Source organism: Balaenoptera musculus, chromosome 17 (genome assembly GCF_009873245.2).
Source record: "Balaenoptera musculus isolate JJ_BM4_2016_0621 chromosome 17, mBalMus1.pri.v3, whole genome shotgun sequence".
Lineage (NCBI taxonomy): Eukaryota > Metazoa > Chordata > Mammalia > Artiodactyla > Balaenopteridae > Balaenoptera > Balaenoptera musculus.
In genome coordinates, this window is record NC_045801.1 from 61,737,365 (window position 1) to 61,750,689 (window position 13,325).

At 32.7% G+C, this 13,325-nt stretch overlaps 1 protein-coding gene across 1 annotated transcript in view; it reads right to left on the reverse strand.

Moving 5' to 3' along the window:
- Positions 1-631: 631 nt before the first annotated feature.
- PI15 (peptidase inhibitor 15) overlaps positions 632-13,325 on the reverse strand; it is a 30,278-nt gene continuing 17,584 nt past the window's right edge. The window contains exons 2-5 of the mRNA XM_036829789.1: positions 11,046-11,164; positions 9,911-10,043; positions 9,674-9,789; positions 632-6,465 (exon numbers count right to left, since the gene is read on the reverse strand). Coding sequence (XP_036685684.1) covers positions 6,330-6,465; positions 9,674-9,789; positions 9,911-10,043; positions 11,046-11,164 — 504 coding nt within the window. The 3' untranslated portion in view covers positions 632-6,329. The remainder of the gene's footprint in view (positions 6,466-9,673; positions 9,790-9,910; positions 10,044-11,045; positions 11,165-13,325) is intronic.

Below are 13,325 nucleotides of genomic sequence, written 5' to 3' on the forward strand. Positions count from 1 at the left end.
TTAGTGAGGCTTTCTTATCTTATGTGAAATAAGGAGAAATTTAAATTATGATGTCCTAGATTTGGGTCCTTCTCAACAAACTAGCCTGGGAGTAACCCTCTGCAAGGCAGAGCCACCCTGTAAACCAACAGCCTTGGGCCAACTAGTGACCAGAGATGGTGCTTCTCCCCCAGGAATGCCTGTGGTTTCTCTTCTTGTCCTCAATATGGGGAAGCATGAAAATATTTATGTTCAACTGCTGCAGTTTTCCTCAGTCAGAACTTCTTGATATAAAGTTATTTTCCTCGTTTTCCATAGAACTGTGTTTTATATTAGTACCTCAAAATATTTTTTGAATTAAATAGAAAAAAAATGGAAGAAGGAAGGAAAGAGGCAGGGAAGGAAAAAAAGAAATGGAAAAAAAGAAAAACAGAAGATCTAATGTATTTCAGAGATGCCCAAAGATATAATCATTGCTGCTTTAGAAAAGTAGTTCATTCCTTATCAAAACTATCATGCCATCTACTTCTAATTCTATTGTAAAACTACTGAAAGAAAACAATTAGATTAATTGTTATTAATTAAAACCTTAAAAACAAAACAATTTATTATAACATTTTATTGAAAGAAAAAATACAGCAGAGCTCAAAAAGCTACACTTGTTATGCTTTATAAAGGTAGATGTTTACACAGGTTTTTTAAATGCACACATTCATGACATTATATCACAATATCAAAGGCACCTTTTCCTGCCACAGTATTAGATAATGAATAAAAAATATCAAATTAATCTTTAAAAAATCTAAAATGATACAGTATATTTTAGGATTATGTACATATTTGAAACATTTAGATATTTTTAAACACATTATTTTCATACGTGCATCAGAATTATCTCTAATTCTCAAAATATTATGGCACCAAAATTCTCTTTGTCAAATAACAAAACACAAGATGCTGTAATCTATAACCAAGCACCAGTTAAAGTCAGTATTTAAAGCTCCATCAGTCTGGCTTCTAACATGTGCAAAGTGAAGTGGGTATTTAAGATAACCATTGCAAAACATTGAGTCTCAATTTTTTTTGTCTTTAATTAGCTGATTATTTTAGAGAAAATGGGGAGAACTGGATGATTTAGATCAATGTTTTTCTAATGGTTCAATGGAATCCTAGGGCTCTCAGAAGAAACTTCCAAGGCACAGAAGAGGGTTTGGGAAATAAGTAGGTCCATTATATGTATATTATATGTTAGAGCTTTGTGCAGGATTGAGATCATACAAAGAGTTCTATTGCTTTAAAATAAGTTTGAAAATACTAATTTGGAAAACTGCTTCAAAGCATATTTCATTTGGTTATGCTAACACAGTTTAAGAAATATCTTTGTCAAAACAGATTATCACACTTAGTCAGTTGCACAACTCAAGTGAAAGTTTATCTAAAAATGTTGCCTTCGTTGGTTACAGGGGATATAATTCTAAGTTTATCTGTACATTTTTAAGTCTAGAAAGACTTTGAATGGAATAATAAAATGTTATCATTAGCTCAATAGTATGACCAAAAAACATTATCAAATTATAGATCAACACATAAAAGTGGAGAGATAATCCTTTGATATATGGAATTAATTGTTTTAATATAAATGATCACTTCTGAAAGTGAGGCACACTATAATTCTGTTTGCTAATTTTAACTCTTATTGTATTTATGATGTAAACAAAATTAAAAATGTATTTTATTAATACCTACTTCAAAAAAAGAACACTTTAATAAGCACCTCAGATCTGGAATATCATTTAAAAAAAATATTATTATTTAGGAAAATGGATGTCAAGATATATTATCTCTATTATCTTCCTAGAATATTATGTCAATAGAGTCAAGCACTTTTTAATGCTCTCGGATTTAGAGAGTATCCAAGAATTTAAAACTGTTCAGCTTAAATTTTTATTGAACAGAAGAAATGGTTTTGTTGCAGGCCAGGTAGCCATCAAGAATTTGTTCTTATAACCACCAGAGGGCGCCGGTGCCTGCAGTATGGTTGGTGTAGGTGTAATCTAACCTTTACTGGAATTTTACATCGGCATGCTAAAAAATGCCTTTAAAAAAAATTGAAAACTTCTAAGAAATATATTTACATTCTGTAACACCTAAATAATGTTGGGCTATTAGATTAAAAAATTAAGTGCACTGGCTTATTTTGGTTAAGATTAATTTAATAGGACTTTATTAATATTTCTAAATCAGGAATTGAATGGATAACACTTTTAACTATGAATAAAAAGAGAGTCCCTAAGCTCCTAACACTAACAATTCATTTAGCACCACGTATTTAGCACCAGAATAGATACTGATAGTTCACACTTAATAAAAACTTTAATTCCAAAGAAACTTCAAAATTGTAGCAAGCATACGGTGGTTGTTACGCATTTTCAGCACCATTAACCAGTGAATTGTGTAACTTTCTAAGTTTTTGATTGACCTCTCATAAGGCAAAGTCAGACCATGACATAATTTTTAAAAATCATTCTGCATGCATTTAAATATGTCTTCCCTCACACATATAACAACAATACAAAAAAAATATATAAAACAAAGGTAATATTAGACATTGATAGAAATCTAATTTCACTCTACCTAAACACTTCTGCAGGAAAAGGCTTCCCTCCATCCATGTCAAGATTTGTGTCCTATGCTACTGCGGAACATAAGGAATGCTGTTACACACGGGGGAGAAGGCAGACCCCAGGTTAAGCATGACTTTTCCTTCCTGGACACATTCAAATTATCTGTTTAACTTATGTTAAGCAGGATATGAACACAAAACACATAACTGGCCTGAGTGTGTTTTAGATTTGCTTATGTAGATGTTATAAGTTGATCTAACACAAGCATGTATTAATGAGAAAAAGATATATTGTTTCAGTTCAAATATTCTGAGTAAATTGTATCGGGTTGAACTTTCCCTAGTGTTTGGTGAGCTCTTTGCTAAAGCTGCATGGAGCTTTCAAATGAATATTTCCATGAAGGTTTCGAATGAACACCACAGCACTGCCAATTGAATTTGGTAGGGAAGCCCTAATGGACCACAGAAGTGATGCTTAAACTACTGGACAGACAAAAACATGGTAACAATAAAAACTGTTTCTGCCACATTTTAAAAGCATGCTTATCCATCATAACCAGCAACATTAAGGGTGTGCCTACACAACTCAAATACAATTCTGTAAAGAAATCCATCAGTTTAACAGTGAAAATTGTCATTTTTCCAGTCTTTTGATGACATGGAAGCCAAAAAAATCTATATCGAGACAGAAATTGTTTACTTTTCTACTGAATAAAGGATGACATGAAAAATCTATACCAAAGATAAAACCAATGCTGTAGAATATGCATGCCAATTACTATTTCTTTTGAATGATACCTATTAAAATGAAAACCTCAGTAATGACTATTTAAAGCTGCTCTTGAAATAGCTTATACCCACACCCTTTGTGCTCTGGGAATTACAGTGAGAAATAGCTATCCTAGCACCATTGTTGCATGCTGTGAAAAAATATGACACTCTGTGTTGATACTAGCAAACTTTCATTTGCTTTAGCCTGGAAAATAAAACATTTCACATGGCCACTTCATATTACTAACTTTAAAAAGTACAGATAGAATAACAAATATACCCGTTATATTTTCAGCTGAGTTGTTAAGTTATAAATAAACTTACAGTTCTAGCTGTGATTTGGAAAGGACTGTTGTGTACAAGTTATGAGTGTGTGAACCATAGTCATAATCTGATATGTTTGATGATTTATCTGGATTGTTGATGCACTCAAAGCTTTGTATTTAAGACATTTTTGTTTTAATGAAACATGGAAAGGTGGGGTTCCTCTAAATTCTTGCAATACTCGACTTTTTAGTTAATTCTAAAAACCCATTCATGTAAACATTTATTACATTACAGCCACTATATAAGAAGCTGGTATAAATACAAAGATAAGACAGAATTTCTGCCAAAGGGGAGCTCAAATAATTTTATCTCAAATAAAATTTCACAACATTAATGATAATTTTAATATTCATGCATTTCTGTTAATATGGTAATTTTACCTTCACATGACAAAATATCATTATACTTTTTGAGACTTGAGAAACCACGCTACACAAGTAAACCAGCAACAGAACTGGAACTGATAGTAACCTTTTTTGGTTTAATAGTACTTTTAATACTTCTGTAGAACTAGTTTAGCAAACTCAAGGAAGGAAATATTTTCTAGATAAAATCAAATGAATATCCCACTAATGAGGTTTCTCTTCAACTGCCTATATATATGTTAGCTAGAAGTTGATTTGGGGCCTGATTCTTACTGTTATTTCTATTTTTCATTTTAGTCTCCAAAAATATTTAGTTTTGATAAAGTCTCTATATGTTCCCACAAAAGCAAAGTAGTATGATATGAAAACATTTGGTCAGATTCAGTTTGTAAAAGGAATCAGGCCAATTGTTTGTCATCATGTAAACCTGAACTTCAGACGGTGGATGTTTCCCCCATTGGATTTAATTAACTATCTGTCATCTTTCAGTGCATCTACCCTAAGAAATTGCAAATGTGTAGGGAATTTTAAACAAGTAGTTTTCTTCTGTTATTTGTACTCTGGAACTAACCGTGTTTACTTATTCTGTGATTCTGTTGAGGCATTGCATAACCTGAACCATACACAAACGCACACATGCACGCAAATGCATGCACACTTGAAATGTAATGTGTTAAGTGTCTTGACCCATGTGTTGAATTCTCCTCTCTGAAAGTGATTCCCTGACTTGGAAATAAGCATTTTCAAAGTCACATGAGTGGAATTTTCATAGTGACTTTGATTTCCACCAAACTTAATGGAGAACTGAAAATTATTCTTCTACTTAGATATAGGAAAAAAATTTAGTAATTAATCCTTAGAAAATCATCTGAAGAGGCCCCTTTAACAAAATCATAACTGTCTGTGGTGTGCACATGGGAACTTGCACATGATGCTCAAGGACCATGGTGATTAGACTGATTCTCACCAAGTAAGGATGGGCAAAGCAATGGAGAGCTGGAGGTGTCCTTGACACCTACAATGTTTATTTCTGACATCCCTCACCTCCTGCTGAAAGGCTTCAAGTTACACTAGACCTTCAGTATATGCCCTTCAGAAGCTCTCCACCTGTTTGTGTGTGTGTGTTTGTGTGTGTGTGTGTGTGTTTGTGTGTGTGTGTGTGTGTGTGTGCAGTAACCCTATTTCCGTGACTTTTCATACCTGTGTCCTGAATCTTACTTCTCTTGGACCTTCTCAGTTTACTTAGGTCTTGCTTTCTACCTTCCAAAATCACAACTATTTACTCTCACCCAGGAATCCCTAGGCAGTTGTTAATTTTTCCCTGCCTCATTTAGTTCCAGACGCTATAGCTACATTTTCATGCTAATCAGAAGCCTTACATATTACACAGTGTGGCCTATCACCTATTCCAACTACATGTGAATGTTGTTGCACTCACTTCCTCAAAATTACATGAAAAATAAATCTGTTAAAAAAGTAATAATTTTACAGCAATATAATTAGGTGGCATTATTTCTTGAATATTTTTGTGAGCTTCTTGAAGTCAGGAATCATATCATATTATCTTTGCATGATCAGAACATAACTATCAGAGTGCCTTGCCCATCGTAACCACTCAACACAGGATTCAATAAAAGAGATTAAGCAAAAGGCATGATTTGAACCTTACATAAATCAAGAGTATCTTTTGGTGAACCCAAGTGAGATAAAATATCTCCAGAATGAAATCTGTGGTTGCTTAATTAAATTATTATGTCCAGATATTACTGAGTGTTATTTTGCAAATTATCACTTTTGGGGCATTATAGAAGTGGGTGCTGAAGATGTCCCACCACCTCACATACATTTTAGAATAGGATTTTTAAAAATTTCCCTCAAGTTAACTACAAAATCATGTTACTTTCTATGTGTTATATCATCTATGTGTGTATATATACACACACATACATTATAGGCCAAATATATATTGTATTCCTTAAGAACATAATTCCTTTGGAAAACAAGTTTTGGAATTGGATGCATCAACTGTGTCAATACTACATACACAATATTTTAATTTAGGCTTAGAGGTCAGAAAACAGAAATGGATGCTTTGTTTACCTCCAAGGATTAAACAAACATTATAGACAAACACTAATTTATACAATGAATAATAAAAGGAAAACAAGATTATGATAAAATATGTATAATATGTGCAAAACTCAATATATATATATGCCTATGATTCCCAGAAACCATTATATTTCCTGGAGGAAAAGACAAGCTTATTTAAACCAGTATAGGTAGTTTGACGTTACTCCTGCAAAACAAAGATTGTCAGTACAAGACCCCCCGTAACTGGGAGGGCAAGCTGAACATGGTACCCCTACTTTATATGGTGCTTCTCCAATCCAGTTGCCCCTCGAAAGAAAAGAAGAGAGCATTAGTGCTACTTGCCTATTCTTTAAAATCTGATTGTCCTTAAGCACATGATCACGCGTTGACATGTGAGGATATTTTTAGAAGTCTGTCATTTTAGAAAAGCACTAAAAGTTATAACCATTTCTTATTTCTACAGTAACTTGTTCTGTATATCTTACTTTTAAAATGTTTTCTTTCCGAGTAAATTAATATTGTGTTAATTTACAGATAAGAAGTGAGGCACTACAATGCATGGTGACATTATTAGTCATCTGACACCAGGCTTGATGCTCTATCCACTCACCACAGGTGCCTGGTTCCTGCAGCAGCCTTCTGGAGCACATGGGCTGTGTCCACTTAAACTTACTTCTTAAAAAAACTCATGCTAATGTTATTATAAAGATAGTAAAGTATATACAGATATAGATATACACATGTTCATTATATATATAAAAATATATACATGTAATTCTGGGATGCTTTGAAACGGTGAAATGAGCAAGAAGTTGTTACAAGCATAAAAAATAGGTTTTAAGTGTTCAAAGGATTTCTTTCTCAAGTTGAAAAAATAGTTTAGATTCTCAGTATTCATAAAATGAGATACGGAAAACTCAGTAAGAGAATAATGGCTCACAGAAGCAGCCATTAAAGGTGATTCCAAAACATTTTCCCATATGTAAACTCATAGTTATAACTTTTAGTAATACTATTAGTTTTTTATAATGCTGAACCTATTTAACTGAATTATTATGTGTTATCAATATTTTTCTTCATCTGTCATTATGGCCATGATTATAGTGATACACCAAATTCACCATTTAGGGTAGTTAAAAACAGCCACAATGCCTTATGCTATTAAACTCTTTTAGCTGCGAGGAAGGAGGCAATGAACTTATTCTCAGTAACATGGTGATTAGTAACTACAGTACTAAGAGACAGCAATACAGCCAGTGATATGAAGGAAATTGAATGGTCAGGAGAAAATTTGGTTGTAGATAGTAAAAAGTCAGGGTTGAAGATAAGACAACAGTGTAAAGGCTAAAATATGAAACAAGTGGGTCTCATCTTTAAGACCTAAATAAGACCAAGCAGGTGACTCATACAGTGCATCTACCAGACATGAAAATATCCTTATTTAGTCAGTTGAAAGGTCACATTTTTATGTATAAAATATCTGTAAAGGAAAATTTGTCTGTAAAATGAAAAATATGCTGATTATTCATATTACAAAATGAGATGAGATTCCAAGGCTGCCCACCTCTATCTAGCTTATTCTACACTCTGCCTTCCAGAGACGCTTCCTCAAGCATAATTTTGGTAATGTTACATGTTAGCTTATGAACATTCAAGGAGGTCCATTCGTCAAGAGTGCAGCTCACTCCTTTATCCTAATCTCTCCCATTCTATATTCATAATCTTATTTCCCTCTATATCTTTACCCAAACCTATAAAAATATATGAACCCAGCCTGTGGTATTTTAATTTCATATTTTTCAACTTATTTTACATAGCTTTTAGAAATTACACAGCACATATTTTTGGTAATGTTAACTTAGAAATACAATTTTATTATATAAAAAATATTATATATTATATTACAAACTTTTACACGAATGGAGGATAATTGTATTCAGTAGTAGATCAGTCAGTTGATTAACTTATATTATTCTTCCTTCTAATTTTTACTGTTTCATCTAATTCAATTCATTCTCATTCTCTCATTTCTCTCTCTCTCTTTCTCTCTCTGTCTCTGTCTCTGTCTCCCCCCCTCAACCCCTTTCCTTCTCTGTTTTATTTTGCCCCTGAAAAACAGTTATACTTGAGATGACTTCATATTGGGATTGGAAGAAACATATCAACTATCAGTCAGGATTTTAAAACTTTCTTCATTGCCTAGGTTTCAAAAGAATGGTTCTCTATTACAGCAAATATAGCATACTAACACAATATCTTAAACTCTTAGACTTATAAAACAATCAGACATCTCATCAATAATACTACAAAATTCCAATCATTGGCCAAAAACAGAATAGTTAAATGAATGTAATAAACTCTTTCACTATTTGAGTACTACTTGGCCTATTTATGTCAGAAAGAAGGGTTAAAGTCTTAATAGGAAAATATACAGTATAAAACTGAAAATATCAAACAAATGCAGTTTTAATGCTTATCATAATGCCGCCACATTTTACTTTCCAAATCTTACTATTCTAATAACTGTGGAGAAGGGACCATCGGGAAAATTGCTATTTTTCTAACTTTGCAAAAACACTGCCACTGGCATACTACCATATAAATGAGTAATGCAGTTATTTGTGAAACATTTTCTCATTCCCTCCCCATACTGGCAAAGCTGGAGAAAATCTTTGTTTGGGACTTACTTTGGAAGACACCAGGAGTGTCATAAATCCTTTGTACATTTTAGTATTTATTCCAAATGGGAACAGACTCATGTATAAATACTGGAACATTTTATCCAAAGAGTCATTGTTATCAAAAAGGCATTTTATCAGATGTTAACAAATGCTTATTTATCCTCATATTATAAAGAATGTTCATAAATATGAGCATATTTTATAATCTTTGATCAATTTTCACAATACCTTTTTATGTATGCCATAAGAAGAAATTACTGAATATTTTTTATACTGAAATTTAAATCATGGCAAAGCTTTCATTAAAAAGAAGTCATAGCATTTAAATTTTCCTTTTTGATTCTGAATGCCTTCTTAACCATCTATGGAAAAAGTAAACTGTGATTTTAATTTTACTCTTAAAAGAAAGAAGAAGGGCTTGTTTTGCTTTCCTAGTGAAAAAGCTAAGCCAACATTCTAGTACTGATTGATGAGAATATTGTGGTGTTGATAAATTCCCTAGAAGATTCTTTCCTGATGCCTTTTATATAGCTATCAAAAGCCTAGAAGCATGTTTATTTTATAATTACCATGTCTAAAGAAAGATGGTAAGGAGAATTTAGTGACTCTCCAAATCACAAATAGCCTTGCCTGCAATTTTAATCTAGAATCCTTGTGAAAAGAAACCTTTCAGCTTATAACTTTTCAGATATACAAGAAGATGGAAGATTTGAGGATTAGTGCTTGTTAGTTAAGTCTTACTCATATTATTTACTTGTTAAAAATATCTATCAGACTGAAGATATTTAACATCATTAAAGATTCCAAGAAGTAGAATCCAACTGGATACTTACTTTGGGGCATAGTTGCATACCAAATAAACTGCACTGCGCCATACAGCTCCCCAAACATTCATGTTTTGACAAGTATGAATTGCACATCCTATTCGATTGGAAGTGGCCCAAACCATCTGAGAAAGTAAATCGATATACTGTTATTGAAGTTGGAGCTAAGAAAATTCATGTTCACCAAAATAGTAAGAGCATTTTTTAAAAGTATGAATCAAAAATGAACAAAACAGTTAAAATAACCTGTGTATAATGTGTGCACATGGGGCCAAAACATCTCATAGGACATCTGGGATTGCAGTCCTGGGGATATGGAAAAGCATAATCTTTCACTTCATCATACCATGGCTTGACCAACTGGAGAATAGAGCGATATCTAGATATCAAGAAACACAATGAGAACTTAGAGTACAGTAGTGGCAATATATAGTGGACTCACATTAAATTATAAGTTAATTGGTTCTTTTGCAGATTATTCATGGTAAATCAAGAGCATACCCACCCCTCACAATTACCATCATCACCTAGTAGAATCTCCTATTCCTCCAAGTAGAGCCAAGCATGAAAATGCCCAGGAGTGGAGCAAGTAATTCTGTATTTGTCTAAGTATGTGTCTGGTTGTTTCAAAAAGAGAAATGCAAATCTTTCAGGAATTATCATCTTTATCTTGTTTTACCAATGTCAAAAATTTCTTGCATCAGAATCTTATATACAATTAAGAATTAGATATACAAAAGAAGCTGTGATACTAGACTCAGTGTGGATTTTTTTTTCCCTTAAACTTGAATCATTTTAATTTAATGATTGTACACCTGATTTTCCTCCCCTATATGGAAGAGAATGAGTCTTTGGAATATTGGATGATGACATTCCACAGTGGTAGAAAAATTATCCTATTACTGGGAACAGCTTTATCCATTGTTGCATATACTTGCATATACATACATGTGCCTATGTATACATACATATATGTGCAAATATACTGAATTTGTACAACACACACAGATACAGGTATATGCAAATGTGGGAAGGTTGCATACACAATAATGGCTTCTGCCACCATCAAGGGATTTTTCTGAGGTAGAAGAGATAGGATACAGGATACAGCCTGATCCTTTCAAAGATTCTGTGAGATAAGTGTAGAATACAGGCTAAGGGAGGGTGTTCCAAGGGTGAAAGGGAAAACTGTTTTTTTTAGGCCCTTTTAAAAAAATTAAATAATCCTTGAAGACATCTAAAACAGTCATAGGCCAAGCATCAGTGCCTGACACATAGTGAGCCCTCTTGCAGATATTACTTGAAATTGGTGTCACTAACCTTGGAGTCCATAAGCAATAAAGTTGTGTGGATAAACAGTACCAGTGAAACTACTTCCTACCTTCCAGTTCGTACAGATAGATTTTGACCCAAAAATCTCAATAAGTAAGAAGGTCCATGGTCCCAAATGCAAGTAGCTGCCCAAGCCTCTGCAGATTTTGCAAGATTTTCATCCCAGACCTGTGAAAGGGAAAAAAACCTTCAGCTTTACTGGGTTTGCTAGTAGCAAACAAAAAGAGAAAAGAAATGGCACTACTATTTCCTAAAGTTCTTTAATTCTGCTTCCTGACTAGAAGAAAGCAAATTTAGACCATTGTTATTCAGAGTTCTACAGTGCAATATTGTTATTCCTCAAAAATCTTTATTGTTTCTACAGGGCCATCTAGACCTAAAGTCCAGACATCAATTTTGGTAAAGGATAGGTTAACAAAAATATCGTATCCAGATGTAACTTGGAGATAACTCATACTGACCACTGAAGTTTGAATCCACCAAAGTCAATTGATTTCCCTAGAGTTTATTCACAGCAAAAAGGAGCCATGCTATTGATATATCTTAAAAATTAATGAGATCAAATTTATTCAAATCAATGTACCAAAATTAACAATGTCTTATATTATAGTCTAACTTTTTTATTGAGATATAATTGCTATATAACATTATGAGTTTCAGGTGTACAACTTAATGATTTTTATGTACATATATAATGTGAAATGATCACCACAATAAGTCTAGTTGACATCCATCACCACACACAGTTACAAATTTCTTTTCTTGTGAAGAGAACTTTTAAGATCTATTCTCTTAGCAGCATTCAAATATACAATACAGTATTATTAACTATAGTCACCATGCTGTATATTACATCCTCAGGATTTATTTTATAACTGAAAATTTGTACCTTTTAACCACCTTCACATATTTCACACACCCCACCCCCCAACCTCTGGCAGCCACCTATCTGCTCTCTAGATCTATGAGTTCAGTATTGTTTTTGTTGTTGTTGTTTTAGATTCCACATATATGTGAGATCATAAGTTATTTGTCTCTTTCTGACTTATTTCACTTACCATAATGCCCTTAAGTTCCATCCATGTTGTCACAAATGGCAAGATTTCCTTGTTTATTATGGCTGAATAATATTCCATTTATCTACTTATTTGTTGACAGACAATTAGGCTGCTTCCATATCTTGGCTATTGTAAATCGTGCTGCTATGAACACTGGGGTGAAGGTATCTTTTTGAGTTAGTATTTTAGTTTCCAGACTAATACCCAGAAGTGGAATTGCTATATCATATGGTAGTTCTATTTTAATTTTTTTGAGGGCACTTTATACTGTTTTCCATAGTGGCTGCACCAATTTACATTCCCACCAACAGTGCCCAAGGTTCCCTTTTCTCCACATCCTCACCAACACTTGTTATTTCTTGACTTTTTGACAATAGCCATTCTAACAGGTGTGAGATGATGTCTCACTGTGGTTTTGATTTGCATTTATTCCAACTTTTAAAGGTCAAACTATATTAAATTATAATATGATATAAATGATGTTTTATATCATTTGAATATTTGATAGTAGTAATAATATTAGAACTTACATTTTAATTGTTATGAGCTGGAAACATAGATTTATTTAATGTAACAATGTATTTAAGTGAAAGGAAGTTAATTTAGTCACTTTGAAATAAAATAGGAGAAAAAACTGATGAACCCTTCAGAAACACTTTTACCCTAGGAGGCCACGGCACCCACCCTGAAAAAAGATTTCTTAGTTACTTAGAAGTTGTCTTAAATTAGAAAAACAAAGTCATCTTAACATAAATCTATCTAGAATTACATTAAAATAAATTCACTCACAAAATTACATGAAATCAGAATTATCAAGAAAGGATCTGGAGTAATTCTATGGTGGCAGTGGCCACATCTCCACTGTCTGTGTAAAAAGAAAGATCATTCAAAAAGCTATAGCAAAATACGCTTTCCTTAATTATCCAGAATATAATCTGCCCATTTTGTGGATTAATTAAATGTGGCAAAACATTGTATAATACCCTTTTAATAAGTAAGTAATCAGTGCTAAATACAGTATATAAATGGAAAATACTCATTCTATAATATTTTAATAGTGTCTCTTTATATACTTGTTTTCTCCTTTGAATTGATATCATGCTTTTTTACAGTTATTAAAAAATATTTTGTATTATGCTTTCACACTTAGCTCTGTAAAATAATCATTTGATGTTTTATGAATTATTACTTCAAACCTCTCCTTTTGTTTGTAAAAATTCTGTGCAGAAATATCAGTGACACAAAATAAATTTACAATGAAAATCATAGTA